Here is an 18809-nt window from a genome sequence, read left to right as displayed (position 1 = left end):
CGCCTTTTTCCACCCCCCCACAGGAGGAAGGTGGAGATCATGCACAGCCAAAGCCTCTTCACCCTCCTGGGCGAGAAGCTCCTGCTGCACGGAGGCGCCGTGACGGTGACCACCTACAACACGCTCTACGAGGTAAGACGTGCCGCCGTCCCGTCCACCGCAGCCCGCCTGACTGAGGTCCTCCCGCATCAGATTCTGACGGAGCAGGTGTGCACGCAAGTGGTCCACAAGCCGCACGTCGAGCCCGACTCCACCGTCAAGATTCAGAACCCGAGTGAGTCCGGTCCGCTTGTGGGTGGATCATAAAATCATAATCCTAAAATCAAATAAATCAAATTATCCAATGGAATAATAGCAGAAAAACATTTGTACACGTACAGTTGACATATTCGTACGGATTTGAGATCAGCACGCTTTTGGACTAGGGCACAAAGACCAGGTGGACAATCTTGTGTCAATTATGAAGAGTGTTGAAAAGAAATGGGAAAAGCACAGCACCTTTTTGTTGGCGGAGGTCTCACCTGCTGTATGTGTGTGTGTGTGGCTATAACAGTGATCCTCAAAGTGATCGCCACCTTATTAAAGAACTCTGCCCCCGGCGCCGAGCTGATGGAAATTCGCCGCCTCTTCCTCTCCGACATGATCAAACTGTTCAGCAGCAGCCGAGAGAACAGACGGTAAGCCGCTGCGCCAACGCGCACGCAGCCTCAATTAGCTCAAAACATAAAGCGCTACAAGCTAGCGCTAAGTCTTGATTGATTGGCTATTTTGACAAAAGAGGGAACTGTGAACAAAGACACGGAATGTTCCTGCTTTGTCGCTGGAGGCTGCTGCGAGTTGTCGAATATTGTTACGCGCTCACAAGAGACGATTGGGCCTCACACTTTTCAATGAAGCAAAGTCGTTGCTATTTTCTCTTCTCTCAACATTGCATCATCATATTCCTCGGTTCAAAATGTCCGCTTTGCTCCGTCTTGCCGTCACGTGCGTCAGATGTCTGCTTCAGTGCTCAGTGTGGCAGGACTGGATGTTCTCTCTGGGCTACATCAACCCCAAAAGCCCGGAAGAGCAGAAGATCACCGAGATGGTGTACAACGTCTTCCGGATCCTGCTCTACCACGCCATCAAGCACGAGTGGGGCGGCTGGCGCGTCTGGGTCGACACGCTCTCCATCGCGCACTCCAAGGTCGCTGTGTGCGTGCGTGCGTGCGTGCGTGCGTGTGAGAGATATTGTGACTTTTTTTTTTTTTTGTCTGCAGGTGACGTATGAGGCACATAAGGAGTACCTGGCCAAAATGTACGAGGAATACCAGCGTCAAGAAGAGGAGAACATCAAGAAAGGAAAGAAAGGCTCGGTCAGCACCATCTCGGGTCTGTCGGCCGCCGGCATGACGGGCTCGGCGGAGATGGCAGAAATGGACGGCGGCTCTCCGTCGCCCGGCAGCGACGGCGCCGGTCCGCGCGACGCCGAGGCGCGGCACCCGGCGGAGGGCGCGGCGGCGGAAGGCGTGGAAGCGGAAGTCCAGCACCTCCTGGTGGACATCAAGGCGGAGAAGGTGGAGGCAACGGAGGTGAAGATGGACGACTTGGACGCGCTGATGGAGGTGGACTCTCTTCTGGACGAGATTTACTGCGGCGCCTTGCTGCCAAAAGACGGCGCCGCGGACCGGCAGATCTCGGCTCCTCTGATCTCGCTGGACGATGACAAAGACGACGTCCCTCAGAGCGGCGCTTTATTGTTCCGCAAAGCGGAGGACGCCTTGTTGCCCGACTTGAATGCCGCTCTTCCTTCGGGGTCTCCACCTGGCCTACTGCCCACCTCCGACTTTGCCTCCTTACCCGGCATCCTGGAAAAGGATGACTTTGAACTCCTCAACTCTGCCGAGGAGGCATTGATTCCAGATGATTCCGTCGCGGCGCCCTCTAAAGGAGACATTTCTGCCTTGTGGAGCAGCGGCCGAGCGGAGAGCGTGGAGGAGAACAAGGAGATGAAGATTCAGACCACGGCCACCACCCAGGTGATAGATACCAGGCCATTTTCAAACCTCGTAGCTTTCTGCTGCGAGGCGGGCGTGCTAACCGCTACTGCCTTGATGATGAAATGTGTTTTTGCGCATTGCTGTTGGAATCAGTGCTGCTGCTGCTGCTGCTGCTGCTGCTGCTGATGCGCCTTAATGGTCTTTTTGCAGTCTTGCTGACTCGTTGGTTTTGTTTATCGCTGGCACTGAGCTCTTGTTATTGTTGTCATTTTTTAGCCAGCTCGGGAGGTCATCCGAGGATGTTTTGCATTTTCATCAAGCGCACAATGTTATTCCTGAGCACAGGCACAGCGCCACAATACAATACGTTTGAATCAAAATGGTGACGGCTTACAATTGGCTTCAGCCTCGCCATCCCAGCCTCTCTTTCTCTGTATGACCAACAGCTCATTTCTTCCAGAGCCTAAACAAGTGCCTCGGCGCCGACTTTGGCTCCGGCGACACCCCGACAGAGGACGACGACGACGAGCAGCAGCGACAGCGGCGGCAGTTCAGCCCGGGCCCTCGCACCACCATGTTCCGCATCCCCGAATTCAAATGGTCGCCCCTGCACCAGAGGCTGCTAGCAGACTTGCTTTTTGCCCTGGAGAGTGACGTGCACGTCTGGAGGAGGTCCGCGCTGATACTTAGTTGGACTGAGAAAATATTTTCCAAATATATTTCAAAAGCTGTGGGGAGAGGGCTTAACTGGGTGGGGCTACACAGATTACTGATGGGGCCATAGAGAAGCTTCACTGTATTGTAGCCCGCTTAACAGGTACAAAAAAAAAAAAAAAATGGATATATCCCTTTCTGTTTTTGCCCTCCAGCCACTCCACCAAGTCCGTCATGGACTTTGTCAACAGCAACGAGAACATCATTTTCGTCCACAACAGCATCCACCTCATCTCTCAGATGGTGGACAACATCATCATCGCCTGCGGCGGGATCTTGCCGCTGCTCTCCGCCGCCACCTCGCCGTCAGTAAGTGCTCACTGTCGGGCTACAGGGACATCTAGTGGCGGTGTGGCTGCGGCGCACGGCATTATTTGGAGGACAGGAAACGACACGCTATTTATTGACTATTTTTGCTTTTGAGGTGGAGAACATCGAGGCCACGCAGGGCATGTCTGCAGAGACGGCCATCACCTTCCTGTCCCGCCTGATGGTGATGGTGGACGTGCTGGTCTTCTCCAGCTCGCTCAACTTCAGCGAGATCGAGGCGGAGAAGAACATGTCGTCCGGCGGCCTCATGCGTCAGTGCCTGAGACTCGGTGAGCCGCTCGACGAGTCTTGGAAAATTGAACGTCAAGTTTAGCGGTCAAATTTTAAATAGTTCATCTGTACACAGTTTGTGCTTATGAGATTGTTGAAGCCGCTCATGTCACTCCCGCTTGCTCCCACAGGAGGTCATCGCAGCACTTGCATTTCATTTCAACAGATGATTTTGTGTTTGTGTGTGTGTGCAGTGTGCTGCATGGCAGTGAGGAGCTGTCTGGAGTGTAGGCAGAAGCATGACATGTTCTCCGCTCCCACCAAGTGCCAAGACATGCTGCCAAATGCACTCACTCCCGGCAAGGTATTTCAAACAAACAAACAAAAAAAATCCTTGCCTTGTGCTGTCTCTAAAAGGTGTCCAAATTCAGCTGTCCCCCATCAAGGATCCCGATCGCCTCCTGCAGGATGTGGACATCAACCGCCTGCGTGCTGTGGTCTTCCGTGATGTGGTCAGTGTGACACAACCAGGCAGCTCACTATTGGCAAATGTCCAACGCGCCGCGGCATCACCTCGCCGTTCTCCCGAGCAGGACGACAGCAAGCAAGCTCAGTTCCTGGCTCTGGCCGTGGTCTACTTCATCTCGGTTCTCATGGTGTCCAAGTACCGCGACATCCTGGAGCCTCAGCGCCAGACGGACAGGACCGGCGCCAAGTCGGGCCACGCCGCACAAAGCCGTCGAGACGCCCGCTTGCCCACCGGCGCAGGTGAGCCCGGACCTCTCCAAGTCAACCACCAGAGGGAGACAGAGCGAAGAAGTAAAAAGCAGCATTGGACTTAGGTTTGTGTTTTCTTGTCAGTGTCTCCTGCAGAACCCGCTCAGACATTTTTGGACCCTCCAGGCGGCCCTTCACCCTCAGAGGAGCACTCGCTTCCCCGCAGCGAGCCGGGTATCAGAACCGAGCGGGTCGTCAGCGTCGTCAACGGCTGTGACTCCGCCGGCGGCGGCGAGCTCTTTTCCGAGCCTGCGCCGCCCTCCTCCTCGGGCCTCAACGTCAAGGAGATCCTCAAGAGTTTGGTGGCCCCGCCCGTGGAGGGCGTGGAGGCGGGGCTGGAGCCGGTGTCCTGCCCAGACTCGGCGGCCAAGGCCCAGACTGCGCTGCCTGTTCAGTTTCACTCCTTTGACAGGTACCGGGGGACGGGGAAACACCACAATACGCTCGCCTGGGGTCGTGTGACTGCATTAGACTGGCAAACAATTAATCCCATTCAAACCAAGCAAGTCCCACATCCATCCATCCATCCATTTTCTGTACCGCTCGGTCCCCACGGGGGTCGCGGGCGTCCCACGTTTTTTCAATTTCAGTCCGAGTCAAGTCATGTGCCTGGAGTCCACCTCTTCTCATCCGAGTACACTTAAAAGCCAAAGAAAATGCTAAATTGCCCGGCCAGGTGAGCCTGATGAATGGCTTTGCGGGTGAGGAGGAGGCGGCGGGGGTCTCCAGGGTCTTGATGACAGATTAAACAGAAGCGGCCCTCTGCCCCGTCCGCCTAATGCGACGTGGCAGCCCCAAATGAGTTTCTACAGCCAAGAGTATCGTTTTTGAAACGCGTCACACACGCACGCACGCACGCACGCACGCGGCCTATGACTTTGTCTGGCATCTCCGGCAAGCGCCCTCGTTGGCTGCGTGTAATTGTTTGCCGCCTCCCGGCCAAATGATCTGCCAGCTACGGAGGGACGGACGCAGATCGAACGTGACAACATCATAAAGGAAAAGGGGAGGGAGGTGAATGACTTTGAGTCAACAACACCTGCTTTCACCAGACGCAAAGCTACTACTACTTGGGAATTTCTCTCCAATCCTTTATGGCACCAAGGCACACATTTTATGATCAGATCACCACTATGTGCCAACAAAAAAAAAAAAAAGCCACCATTTTGTCCAAATTTACTGACAAACGTGCGTGATGGATGAGTATGAAATGCGGGCCCGTTTCATCGAACGTAAATGGCCACTCTGCTGCCATCTAGCGGCGCAGCATTTAGTCGCTTGAACTAAATAATTTTCCGGCCAGCCAGTTGAATATGAATTTATGAAATATGTCATATCTAAAAATATCACGATATCTCACGGGCTTCTACAGTAGAAATATTTTCGTCCGGCTTCCAAATGAGCTCCCCGAGGTTGCCCGTCGTGACTTATTTAGCTAAAGAGCGATGAGGCCAAATGCTAATTGCTTTCAATTGCCGCCTTCCTCTCCATCTTCCTTTTGTATCGCTAAATCAAACACCGTACGATTAGCTGGAACGCAACGTAAAGCAAGCGCCCGTACCGGCCTCATTGGTATTCCTTCCCAGATTAATCCTCGCTTTATTCAGCGCAACTCAATTAAGACAATCCTATTAATAAAATATGCTCCAGATAAGCCATGCATGATTCATGAGCGCCGACTCATGAATTATTCACATCAAATGCGCAACGGCGTTCCTCCGGCGGGCGCTCGCTCGCTTGCCTCGTCTCCGGGAGATCTTCTGATAGCTGTCAGTGAGGAGAGCAGAACAAAGGTCCGCCAAATAAATGATGCTTGTCATCAGTTAGCTACAGAGCGCAAAACAAAACAAAAAAAGTCTCCGGCGACGACGATGTGTACTTGAGCGAGCTTTCAAGCTCCTTTTTCCTCATTCGCTGGTTGCAGTTTTGATCTGCTGCTGCTGCTGCTGCTGCTGCGGCGGCGGCGGCGGCGAGGAGAAACAAAATTAGTGCAATTTTTGGTTTTGTCGTCAGGCGGTTGTCAGGCAGAGCTCCAAATGTGTCTTAGCAATACAAGATAATGATGAATAATTAAAACTGGAGGTAGAAAGAAGCTTTTCACCCACAAATGATCGTCAAACTGGGTACACTTTGGAGATAGCTGCTATCCAATTGAAACTTTGGATCTCAGCCAGCCACGGTCTCTCCTCGGACTAACGTGGTGAGGGTCACATAACAAGCGTTTCCTGTAACATGCTACATGAAACGGAAGGATCGCGCCTCGTCTGGCTTTGAGCGTTTCCAGACCCAAACGGGCCTCAGATGGGCCTCGGCACAAATCCAAAGAGCAAACGCAGATCCGTCCGGGACAAAAGCCATCGCTGTCTGGCGGAGTCACGGATCGTCCCGTGCGGATGGATTCATTGATTCATTGAAGAAAAAAAGAATTGGTCATTTTGAAAGCTGATCATGTTGTTGGACCCGCAGGAGCGTGGTGGTGCCTGTGAAGAAGTCCCACCCGGGAGGCCTGGCCGTCACGGCGGCGGGGGGCAGCCCTGCCAGCGGCCTGCCGACCCCCAACATCTTTGCCGCTGCCTCAAGCACCCCCAAGAGCACCATCAACACCATGGGTACGTGCTTTTCAAAAAAATGCCAGTCCAGATTTGAGAACAAATACATGGATACAAAAATCTTTGATCCATTGTTATCGGGTTTGATTTCAAACAAGCAGCAAATGTAGGTGCTGTCATGTCAAACCCAATTGAATCATTCCAATGCTGGCGTGTAACCAGCTTTAAAACGTTCCCACCTCCCCCTTGTGACCCACATGACCCGCTTGTTCGCCTCAACTCCACTAGATGGCGCTGTTGTCTTACCCATGGCCGTCTTGCGTCGAGCCAGCCAGCCAGCCCGCCCGACCCGACAATGGCGACCTTTGTTTGCGCCTGCAGAATTCCCCCTTTTGCAAGCCGGTGAAATGTGGCAACTTGACGTCTTTGCCAGCGCCGCTTCTGCCTCGCTTTTGGGCTTGGTACTGGTCTCGGCATCGTTTTCAACCTTCTTGCCATTATCGGCTCAGTTGATCCAAATGTTCTTGAAACTTGCGTGGATGACAAATGAGCCCAGGACAAGGTGCTTCGCTTGCACTTGGCTTACGTCTCCATAATCGACTCAACTGGGTCAATATGAGCCGCAGATTAAATGGTTAAAATTTTTTTAAAAAAAACTCCCCCCCCCCCCTCCTCAGTGAGCTTCGGCAGGAATGAGGCCAGGAGGCGTTGACGCAGACCCCGTGGTCGCTCTCGCCTCGTTTGGGGCTTCCCCCCTCGCTTCCGACCAGGACGAAACATTCGATGGCGATTGAGGTTAGTCCTCCATCCTTTGGCGGGCCTTTGCGTTCAAGACAAGAGCTTCCTAGTCAGGCTGTGGATTTGGTCTTTTTTTTCTATTGTTTCCTGTTCCCATCCGAATGGAATGTTGACGTGGGAGTACATCGTCAATGCAAATTGAATCCAGAACAGATTCTGGAGGTGCCTTTGTCACATGACGTTATTTCACAAATCCCTTCCAGCCCAGCAATAATGATTCAAAAATAAAAAGCTTAAGAAGCAAAGTAGATTTGTACATATTTTGTATAAAAACATCATTGAGAAATAAATATGTAAGAAGCGATTTCAATTCAAATTTGAGCTGTGGCTTTTGTCGCGTTCAGGAGCCGTGGACGCCGCCGCCGCCACGGCGACCTCGTCTTCGTCCGGCCTGGTCAACGGCGCCACCAGTAAGAATCTCCCGGCCGTGCAGACGGTGGCGCCCATGCCCGAGGACACGCTCCAGAACGTGAGGTACCAGCAGAAAGACATTCGACGATTGGTCCGGCTCAATACCGCGGCCGCAAACGTCTGCTGAGTCACGTGGCTTGTGTTTTTCCATTCTCTCCGTGGCTAGCTTACAAGCTAACAGCCATAGTATGTGGAGACTACTACATTACTACTCTTTCAAAAAATGGAAATGGGCACAAAATCAAGAATAATAATTTATTTTTGAGATTTTCAAGATTTTTGAAAAATGTCCAATTTCACATGTTCCTCTTGCATGCCCCAGTCAATTGGTTTCTTTTCATTTTATTTCTGTTCCTGCACTTGTGAAATGAATCTGATATGAATTGGAGCGTTTTGCCCTCCTCGTGTGTGTGTGTGTGTGTGTGCGCCTTTTCCTCGCCTCATCTCTCCTCGCCGCTAATCGTTTGTGACAGCCTCGCCCGAGACTCGGCTCACGTGTGCGTTCCACTCGACAAATAGGCGCTCCGTTGCCATGGCAGCCGCGCCCGCCGTAGCCCGGCGTAACCCCGCGCTCCATAATGGCTCCGTTTCACACAAGACAATCAAAGAAAATCTCACATGGCGTATCGTCGTGCGAATTTTAGAACGATATCATTAAAAAAAAATCAAGCCACCAGATTTCCAAGTGGATAAAAAGTTTGTTTTTGCTTTGCTTGGTGTGAAACGTTTCCACGTTGGCCTTTGCAGCATCACCTCCAAACTGGAGCGAGCTTTGGAGAAGGTGGCGCCGCTGCTCAGGGAGATCTTTGTGGACTTTGCGCCATTCCTGTCGCGAACACTGCTGGGCAGTCACGGACAGGAGCTGCTCATCGAAGGTACCAGCGCTCGTGACGCCATTTTCTTTTCTTTGAAAGAGGTGCAATCCCTTCCCACTTCCTTCCGTCCTTGCAGTGGGTCGGTCGCTGGGCCGTAATTACCAGCCATCCATCCATCACTCCTAACGTTATCTGGGGTCGTGCCCCTCCGTGGCCTTTTTTGCTCCCCACCCCCGCAATTACGCCGAGCGCACCCGGCGCTCCGACACTGCCTCTGTTGTGACGGCCGCCACGTCCACCCCCACAACGGCGCCGTTTCCGGCAAAAGGGCCGGCAGCCCCCTGTTTAGAGAGAGCGCCTTTGGTTTGTTTGCCGGGGTCGACTTATGGCGCGGCGTGTCACGGCGGTAACAAGAGGTCGACGGCGTGCGGGAGGAGAGTCACTTCCTCTCGATACGCTGGCAGTCGGGAAGGTGGCGAGCCACTCCACGACATCTGGCCGCCATCAGTTCCTGCTGCCTGAGAAAGGCACCTTTCTGTTTGGTTTTTTTTTTGGGACCAAAGAGGCTAACTCACCTCTGAGTGACAGCCTGCCATTCCACACATGGCGACGACGACGACTTTTCCCATCCCTCTGGCCTCGAACGACTTGCCGTCTTGTCCTTGTTGTTTGCTAATGACTGCAATTTAATGCGTCTCTGCAGACAAGCTTTGGTTTCTGCAACAAACAAAGCCAAATAAAAAAAAAATAGATTGATTGATGCACAGTCAAAGCAGAAAAATTTAGTTTGAATTGTGAAATGCTTTTTTGCTTGCCTTTGCAGGTCTGGTGTGCATGAAGTCAAGCACGTCGGTGGTGGAGCTGGTTATGCTGCTTTGTTCTCAAGTAAGTTTGCCTTCTGCTTGTCTCATCTGACCCGAGGTGCGTGCTTACAACTTTCCACTATTATATCAATTAATATTTGAATTATTTCAAACATCTTTCCCCAAATACATTTCTGCTCAGTTTAAGCCGTCCCCTAACTAAAAAGCGTTTCCTATCTGGGCTAGTGGCAAAAAGCTTACCGTGCTTTTCTTTGTCAAAAGTTGCCGCGCCGCTGACAACCGGCAGCAACTTTCTGGCCCCCCCCCCAAAACCCGAGCCCCAGCGGCCGTCGCTGAGTGATTACCTCGCTCGGGGCTGACCCCGCCAGGCTCCAGTTAAGCCCTTGTTTTAAGCAAGGTCAGAGCCCCGATGTAGCAGTTAGAAGGGAGATAGTTAACATACCTTCTGTCAGCCCATCACTCTTGCGCCCATAAGGAAGCCATTACTTGGTGCCTCTTTCGCCCATCCAGACACTAGAAGGTGGACGGCGGCCGGCGGCGGGCGGGCGGCCGGCCGGCCCCGAACGTCCTCTCTCCGGCAGGGAGCTCTGCCTCGCTTCTAAGGGAGCTGTCATTGGGACCGAAAAAAAAAAAAAAATGGGACGGCCCCAGTTGAATTATTTCATGTTCTTAGACGGGCTCCTCTTTCTGTGGGACATTTGGATTTATTGCACGTGAACGCATGAGCGTGCAAAGTCCAGCACCGCCGCCACCGCCAGCCCCCCCCCCCCGGAGTTCTCGGCGGATCCTCAGATAGCATTACGCTCGCTCGAGAGGGTTCCGCCATTAGGGGCTCAAACTCGGGCGGAGATATCGATCAAACGACAAGGCCTTGAAGCAAAGCGCCAAGCGCTGTACCGACGTTGCTATCGCTATTAGCAACCAGCCAACATTACAAAAATAAACGCGCTGTGTTTCACATCTCATCCGAGCAAGCTTCTTCATTTCATAGTTCAGTAGAACTTCTCTTTACACAAAGAAAATAGAAAATCAGCTCGAGTATGGGTTGCTGGTATCGGCATCCTTCGTGACAACCCCATATCTTAAATTAAGGCCTTGATCAGCCCGATACGTCGATACTTGCCCAGCCAGACTTTGGATCAGTGATGAGAATGAATAAGCTTGATTTTGCTTGATTTTGGTTTGCAACACAAAGGAAAAAGACCTAACTTGAAAAAGTGACACCATTTTATAGCTGCAGCAAAAAAGTGACGGTCCCCCCCACCTTGCCGTAATGCGTTGGGACAGGTAGGAGAGTGCTTGGCTGACCCTTGAACCCTCACTGTTTTGTGGCCTGTCACTTTTCTGCATAAATTAGCGCTAATGACCCGCCTCCTCGTCTTGGCGCATACTAATGGCGGCAATCACGGCGCGACGGGCCGCAAACGCCGACTCTTCTCTGCTTTTCCGAGCTGAGCGAAAAGGTCAAGCGGCTCTGTTTCTTGTAACAGTTTGAGTGTATGCGAGCGGGGGAAAGGGGGGGGGGGGGGCGGGGAGGACTGGAGCCAGTGGAGAGTTAGTGATGGAAGGCCTCCAGATGTGGCGAGCATCGGCGAGCAGATAAAAGCAAAGGCTCTGTGCGCACTGACAGGTCGGATCAGAGCGCTCGCAAATACTCGCTGCCCTGCTGAATCTCAGCCAGATGAAAGAAGGGAAAAGAAAAAAAATGGATTTATGACGTTCGGGGTCCTCAAATGTGTCTTGTCGTTGATGGGCAAAAATGATCCTGCTGACCGATATTCTCACAACGCTGGCTCTTGATTTTAAAATGAATTCTTGCTTTGGGGATTCCTACGTTTTGCACCTACCTACCTGCGCCAAAATGTCATTTTCAGCACATTGTGGCCACATTGACATCTCGTCCATTCTCAAAGGCTGTCAATCAAAACGCCGTCCGGCCGAGACGCCTACTGCCCCTCTGTGTTTATTTTTGTCACGTGAACGCGATCCCTGTCCAAATCCAAGACGGCTTATTTCACAGGCTGACATGGTGTCACGGGAAGGGGGGGTGTGGGGGGGGTTGTTTTCTGTAATCCTGGATGGCAACAGGGGTTAGAGGGAACATTTGGAGACCAGATGCTCAACAGTTTGTTTACGGCGGCTTCTTTACTTAACACGCGCGCAGGTCACCGACGTACCTACGTGCGTGTCAGGTAAGACGAGAAATGGCTCGCCGACATGCTCGGGCGACGTTCTACGCAATCACGCCCGGCTTGAGATAACACGCTTTAAAGAATGGGAATTTGAGAGAGCCGGTTTTCCCACAATGAGCGAGGGGAGCGCCCCCTTTTAATCATTTCCAGAGAGGCAAGGCGGGCAGCCGAGGTGGGGGCGGCGCCCTAGCTCGCTGGCTGGCTAATCTGTCACCGCGCGGGCCGAAGGAAGCGGCCGCATTTAAAGCGGGCGGATACGGTTTCGTCAAGCCATTTTCTTTCCAGATCTTTTCACCGAGCGGGACAGCGCAATCGCACATGTTTTGTTTCTGATTTGAACATTGATTCTTGTTTTGTTGTCAGGAGTGGCAGAACTCTATCCAGAAGAACGCCGGCTTGGCCTTCATTGAGCTCATCAACGAGGGAAGGTACGCAACGAAGAGTCTCATAATGTCATGTCCATCTGAAAAGTTGGGGTCAACATCAGAACGTGAATGAGGAAGAATATTCGCCTCCCCGTGGCGTTGTCCTCCCTCCCTCCCTCCCTCTCACAGCTTTTGAGGGTGTGGCCCATACTCAAGGGGAGGGAGGGGGGGGGGCGTTGAGCAGATCAGGAGCGGCTCAGCCTCCTCGCCCATCTGCTGACCCATCTGGCCCGAGTGCCCAGCCTGGCTGGGGATTCTCCCAGTGCCCCCCCGTCCCGTCCCGTCCTGTCCCATCCCGTTGGCGCCGGGACAAAGAGTCAGTGATAGTGGCACACGGCGCTGTCCGTGGTGCTGACTTCATGTTAACGGCTAAAGATCACAATTGAAAAGTTGGAGGTGACGACCGCACCTAGAAACATGTCCAGTGATCCGCAACATGGCCCCAAAGTACTACTTTTGTCTAAATGCAACTCCTCAACTCAATACGTCATAGTGACACCAAAACAAAAAACAAAAATCTGATTAAAAAAATAAAATAAAAATCCTCTGAAGCTCCAAATGCGTCGCCGAGAATGTTTCATCCACGCGTATCCGTTATTTTGAAGGCTGCTGTGTCACGCCATGAAGGACCACGTGGTGCGGGTGGCCAACGAAGCCGAGTTCATCCTGAACAGACAGCGAGCCGAGGACGTCCACAAACACGCAGAGTTTGAGGTACTGCCTTTTGCACTTTTTGCTTGACATAACACCATTGAAGCCTCTGAAGGCTGCCATGTGCGTGTCCTACAAGCCAGGCCGGCCCGGCCCGCGTGGCTCACCTCTGTTAGCAGCGCCTTCGCGCCGGGCGGGACTGATGACTTTCTTATCTGCCAACGCCAGCCGTCGGCAAACAGCTTTTTGATTTACAGTCGCCCGGGATCCTTGACCCGACAGATAAACCGGGGGAGACGTGCAATGGCAGAAGAAGACGGTGACGGGGGGGGGGGGTTACCTGGCCCTCCTGTCTGACAGCTAACACTTTATTTTCCCCGCCGCAGCGCCTCAAAGATTGAAGATGCGGGACGCCGATGAGACGCGTTTACAATTAAGGCGCCACGTCGTAGCGCGCTTGAAAATGATATTCGTCACATGATCCGGTTACCTTCTTGATGAGGAATACGCTCAAGAATAATATCTGACAGATTTTAAAATTGACGCAGGAAATTCAATTAGCTCCCGGCTTCTGTTAGCAAATTAGATTTGGAATATCAGCCGGAGTCCTCCCAGGAAGGAGGGAGGGAGGGAGGGAGGGAGGGAGGGAGGGAGAGAAGGAGGCCTTCGCAACACAATCGCCATCCAGTCTGTCTTTTCCACATGAAATGTTTCACATTGCGAGAAAGTTACAAATGTGACATAACGCTAATCAGCCATCTGTGCTTCTCACATTTCCATTTTGACTTTCACTCTATTCGGGTTAGTGCTTCAATTGCAGGCCTTCACACGATTATTTCTTTGTTTTATTTCATTTTTTCAATGATTTGACTTATTACTCGTATGAATTTTTTTATTTTCGGCACTTGAGACTGACCCGCACGTGTGGAGCGAGCACAAGTCTAGATTTGCGGCAAATCTCGCCGCCGCTTTGTAAGTCAGCCTTGTTATTGGGCCTGACACAAAGGAGCCCATTTCCGCTTCAACAGAGGCCAATAATAGAGTCGGCGCGGCGCGGTGATATGTAGCTCTGTTTGCTCCTTGACGGCTGACGGTCCTGGCGGCTCTATTAAACTATTTTCCTTTCTGCTCTTAATAGCCCCGCCCGCCCGCCCGTCCGCCCGCTGGCCCGGCGGGGAGCCCCCCTACCTCCCCCCAGCCCCTTCCAAGGGCCGGCTGATTTACGGCTCTCCTCGGAGGGAGCCCCGCTATATCTCTCCGCTGTCTGCTCATATCTCGGCGCGCTCAAGTGTGTTGACTCAAGCCGGAGCATTAGTCAGCGTGACAAATGCCCCATTAGAGGACGCGAACGGCCAAGCTCTCCCTCCGTGGTCGTCGTCCTCCAACGTTATTAGCGCCCTCTGTATGGAGATCGCCCTCGTTAACTGACAAAAACAAACAATCCCCCAAAATACGTCGCGCGCTCCAAACCATTGGGCAATCCGTCATCAGAGTTGCCTGGAAATGCAAGCCGGGTACTTTTTGAATTGCGCCAGCCTTCCATTTCCCTTCCCATTGCCAGCATGAAATGTGTCAGAAATAATTGCTTCACTGTTTCATCTTGAAAAGAGCCCGCTAGCAAATTGATACGCAGTCACATGTACTATTATATTTGTTTAGTTTTCAAAATAGCCACCCTGACGATAATTGTACTGTAGCTAGCTACCATCATCCCCTGACCTCAACCCCATCAAGAAAAGAGAAGAGAGAAAATGGTCACATTTAATATTGAACTCATCATTCGGTCAAATTTGAAGTGACTTTAAAATTCAAACATTATATCATTTTAAAAATGGAATTCTGTAATGATGCACCATTTGGGACGGAGGTGACTTTATTCATGCAGGGATGTCAGATTTATATCACAATCATATTCGAGCGTTTCATTGGTCCACAGTTCATATGGAGTCATTAGTTCATGTGTTTATTTTTTATTCATTTGAGATTCGCCGACGCAAAAACTGCCTCGTGCATATATTCATGTGAAATGCGCTTTAATGATCTCGTCTCTGCTTTTTTTTTTTTTTTTCAAAAGTCAAACTGCTGCCAGTACGCCGCCGAGCGACGCGAGGAAGAGAAGATGTGCGATCACCTGATCGGCGCCGCCAAGCATCGAGACCACGTGACGGCCAGTCAGCTGCGGCAGAAGATCGTCAACATCCTCACCAACAAACACGGCGCCTGGGGGACCTCGGGCCAAAGGTGAGCCACATCTTAGATCTTGCCGCTGATGTCAACAAATGTTTTGGGCAAACCAAAAAGACGCAACCCAGTCTGAGCGAGATGTTTCCTCAAAAGCAGCCTTTGGCCGCTTAATGGCATTTTGCCAGGGTCAGCAAACGCAATCACAGCACGGAGCTCATCTGCCAGTGTGGCTCTCTGTCCAGGCATTTATTGACCTCCTCAGCAACGCACTCCAGCACCTGGTGGTCGTTTCGAACTCTGCCCCCCCCCCCCCCCCCGTCCCCCCCAAGGGTCCTGTTAAAATAAGTGCTTGTTCCACTTCCCTGGCTCCGGGCAGCGAAGGGGAAAGATCAAGAAGAAGCGAAGCACCCGTTTGGGACAAAGTGAGCACTCGTGTGATCTTTGTTTCACGAGACCTCTGGTAGGAGCTCGGCATCGCCCGTTTGCTCGAGAGGAAGCTCAAAAAAGACGAAAACGATCTCTCGAGATTGTGTTTCGGCTTTGGTTAATTCCGATACTGAATATCATTTGGGCTCCATTTTTTTTCTTGAAGGAGTTTGATGATTCCCAAACGCAGCGATTGGGATGCGGTAGAGATGAGCCATGACGTGATCTGTCTGAGCACGTTTTACACGTCAGATTTGTCTAATGAGAAACAGAATTGGAGCAAGTTGGATTTGTTAGGGCTGCAAACGTCGAATGCACTCAACCTTCTGTTGGAGCAGTCAGGGTACACAAAAAAAAAACATCGGACTGGATTTGGGCTCTGCTTCAAATATTTGTGGAGCTCTCTCTCTTTCAATTTCTATTTTCCTCTCTTTTTTTCTCTCTCTTTCTGTCTGTCTGTCTCTCTCTCTCTTTCTATCTCTCTTTTTTTCTGTGTGTGACGCAAAGCATTGATACAAAAGAGGGCCATGTAGTAAATGGATCCGACCCCCGCCGCCTCCCCCTCAAAAGCAGCAAATTCAATTTTAATGGTAACCTGCTGTTGAAGAAAAATGACGCAATATGCCGGCGAGCGCTGGAGGCGACGTCGCATGCACGGCAGCTCAGTCTTATTCAATGCTACATTAACTTTCCCATTTATGCTGCTCGCTCGCTCGCTCTTGTAAAATAGAAAGCCCTCTGGCGTGTTGAAGTGAATGTGGGATGCTTAGCTGTAAATGTTTATTTTCTGCCTAATGCACTGAAATCTCAAGTTCTGCCCGAGGATATTTATCGTTGCCGCGGCGGGAATGATAAATAATCGTATTAGGAGGACATCTATATTTTTTTCTCTCTAAATTTCAAGCCAGGTGTCTTAACCGCTCGTCTGATTTGCAGAAAATCCCAAATTCTCCAAAAGATCCAGTGTTAAATTTGGACTTTTCTTCAACATCTGCAGTCAAAGAATGCTTAGGAAGGCGCTCACGTGACACCGCTCACGTGACACCGGCCTTAGACGAATGTGGCCCCTCCCTGTACGGAGTGGGCGGAGGAAAATCGATAGCCCTCAAATTGAAACTGTATAGGCTGCTATTGATCCACGGCGCTAAATCAAAACGAGGAGCCCTTTTATACGTCTGGGCGCGACAGCTCCCTGCCCGGTAATGACACACTATCAATTTTGGCTTTGCACTGATAAATCAACTTGAAAATTGGATGTCAGAAGCGTTTTTTTTTTTCTTGCCTGGGGAAGGGAGGAGGAGGAAATGATTTCCTTGGCCGCCGGTCGCCTCTGCTGTTGACCTCTGAACTGCCGCTGTTGGATTATAAAGTTCAGGCTGGTGCAAAGCCAAAGTAGATGTCAAGGTGGATGAATCCAGCCTTTCTGCAAGCCTCATGAAAAAGAAGTCACCTTGTAACGGGATCGTTTTTTTTTTTTTTTAACGTCATATTTTAACGTGATATTTATCGTTCTATATTGAACAAACGTATTCAACTTTGTTTTCTGATGTGGTAATAATACAACAGCGCCCGTTTGCTCATTTTGAATACATTTCTTTTTGGATCTCACTTCCAGAGAACCACGGCAAACATTTTTTGAAGGTTTTGAGGCGGATTACAACACACAACACAAAAGCCTTCAGAGACAAAACCTGATTCGTTTCCTAGAGGGGGGGAGGGGGGGCGTCGGTGACAGCTGACGAAGGATTCTCCATCCATTGGCGACGGCAGCAGACCTTAACCTTAGCTGACTGCTCTATTGATTCTCAACATTTCTCCTGTATAATTACTTCTTTTCTGTAGCAGAAAGCAAAATGGAGGCCGCCTATCGATCTGCGTTAAGGCAGCCAAACATTGGCTTCTCCTCTCCTTGCCGCCACTTTCATCTCTGACGAATGGGAACTAGAAGTCTTATTTTAAAATATGATTACACCAGCCCAGAGCCTACCCGTGTTTGGTCTCGCTTTAAAAGGACATCAATTCTAATACGCAAGAACGAGGTCAGTGGCTGTTTCCAGCCCGGGCAGCTTCAAGTCGGAGTCGGCAAGTTGAACATGGGAGGGAATTCACGTTTAACAGTACACTTTGAAAAATGAAGTGTATTTTTTTTTAAACTTTTTATTGAGTGAAACAAGTACATGAACATGTGTGGGAGAAAGCGCTGTGGTCAGATGAAACCAAAATTGAGCTATTTGACATCAACTCCACCCGTCGCGTTTGGACCAGGAAAAAATGGATCACTCAAAAGAACGCAAGCCATGCCTGCAGCCAAGTATTGCGGTGGAATTTTTTTTTTCTTCCGCAAAGGGCAGCTTTCAGGTCTGAACTGTCATCTTGGATGAAAGCCTCAGCGAGAACAATGTTGGCTCGTCGACTCTGACAGCGACGCTGAAACTATCCGTTAGCCCGTCCGTCTATGGTGATTTGCATTGTTTGTTGTTAGCATTAGGCTAAGCACATTTTTGCTACGTCGTTGGAATACACAGCCACATTTCGATGATTTTTTTGATGCAAAGCGAGCAAGCGGCAATGCGGAGGAGGTGAAAGCGCGCGACATGCTAATGTGATCACGATGCGGGGCCGGAATATCGCTTGGCAAACTCGATGAGGGCTTTTGAAAGAGAAAACGAGTGCCGATCTCTTTGCTGACTTGATTGGGCACTTTGAAAGTGGCCCGTGGAGCATGTGGCTGCCAGCCACTACTTTGCTCTTCTGCTTGAGTTTTCATCTGACGGCAGCTGTTGCTTTGGTCTGACAGACAAGGTTACTTTTATTTGTCTTTTTTTTTACTTTTGCTTGCAGATGACTTTCATCATCCGCTGATGTGAACTAACGTTTATTTGAGATGTTTTGCTCTCAACGCCTGCCAGATTTTTTTCTTTCTTTCTTGCTTGCTTCCTGACAAGTGACGGTAAAAGGAAACAAGCCAGTCGGGTCGCTTGTTTCAGGTCATGAACCAAAAGAAAAAAAACAGGCTCCCATTTAAAAGCAGAAAGACAGAATTGTCCTGCATGTGTTTGGAAGATTTCAAGTTGGTTCAACCTAAAAATCCATTGGAGGAGCTAGCATCATCAATAAACCCAAATCGTTGCATGCTAGCTTCTATTTAACCCAAGTTTGAATGCAAACAAATAATCCAATTAAGGCACAGCGGACGTTAAAGGCTCCGCTGTATTTCTTTTTTTTTTTTTTTTTTTAAACGTCTGTGTTGTCACATTTCGATGCAACCTCGCAGGCAGTAAAATTCAGTCGGAGAGTGTGTAAGGTCATCTGGAAGAAGAGCCGTCTTGTCTTGTGAGTGCGTGCGAGAGAGAGAGAGAGAGAGAAACCAGCCATGACCCCCCGTGAATAGAATTGTCAGTGATTACTGGTATTTATAATAATTAGCCCCTCACTCATGTCGCCAATTGACGCCTTTAAAAAGAGCATAATGGCGTTTTATTGAATCAGCATGTCTGTGTCCTCCCTGCTGGCTGCGTCACACG

At 50.6% G+C, this 18809-nt stretch overlaps 1 protein-coding gene across 8 annotated transcripts in view; it reads left to right on the top strand.

Moving 5' to 3' along the window:
* LOC147053974 (neurobeachin-like) overlaps positions 1–18809 on the top strand; it is an 82560-nt gene that overhangs the window by 19313 nt on the left and 44438 nt on the right. For all 8 annotated transcript variants that reach the window (XM_085917160.1, XM_085917158.1, XM_085917164.1 and 5 more), the window contains exons 18-36: positions 24–132; positions 193–274; positions 554–677; positions 994–1186; positions 1260–2018; positions 2440–2651; positions 2849–3002; positions 3118–3292; positions 3488–3597; positions 3665–3745; positions 3827–4001; positions 4095–4422; positions 6477–6619; positions 7702–7831; positions 8516–8643; positions 9407–9468; positions 11963–12027; positions 12630–12738; positions 14750–14916. In XM_085917160.1, coding sequence (XP_085773286.1) covers positions 24–132; positions 193–274; positions 554–677; positions 994–1186; positions 1260–2018; positions 2440–2651; positions 2849–3002; positions 3118–3292; positions 3488–3597; positions 3665–3745; positions 3827–4001; positions 4095–4422; positions 6477–6619; positions 7702–7831; positions 8516–8643; positions 9407–9468; positions 11963–12027; positions 12630–12738; positions 14750–14916 — 3306 coding nt within the window. The remainder of the gene's footprint in view (positions 1–23; positions 133–192; positions 275–553; positions 678–993; positions 1187–1259; positions 2019–2439; positions 2652–2848; positions 3003–3117; positions 3293–3487; positions 3598–3664; positions 3746–3826; positions 4002–4094; positions 4423–6476; positions 6620–7701; positions 7832–8515; positions 8644–9406; positions 9469–11962; positions 12028–12629; positions 12739–14749; positions 14917–18809) is intronic.

The sequence above is a fragment of the Syngnathus leptorhynchus genome, chromosome 7 (assembly GCF_054491065.1).
Source record: "Syngnathus leptorhynchus isolate UIUO chromosome 7, UIUO_Slep, whole genome shotgun sequence".
NCBI classification, from domain to species: domain Eukaryota; kingdom Metazoa; phylum Chordata; class Actinopteri; order Syngnathiformes; family Syngnathidae; genus Syngnathus; species Syngnathus leptorhynchus.
The sequence above is the reverse complement of the archived record's forward strand: the minus strand, read 5'-3'. Positions and strand labels throughout refer to the sequence as shown.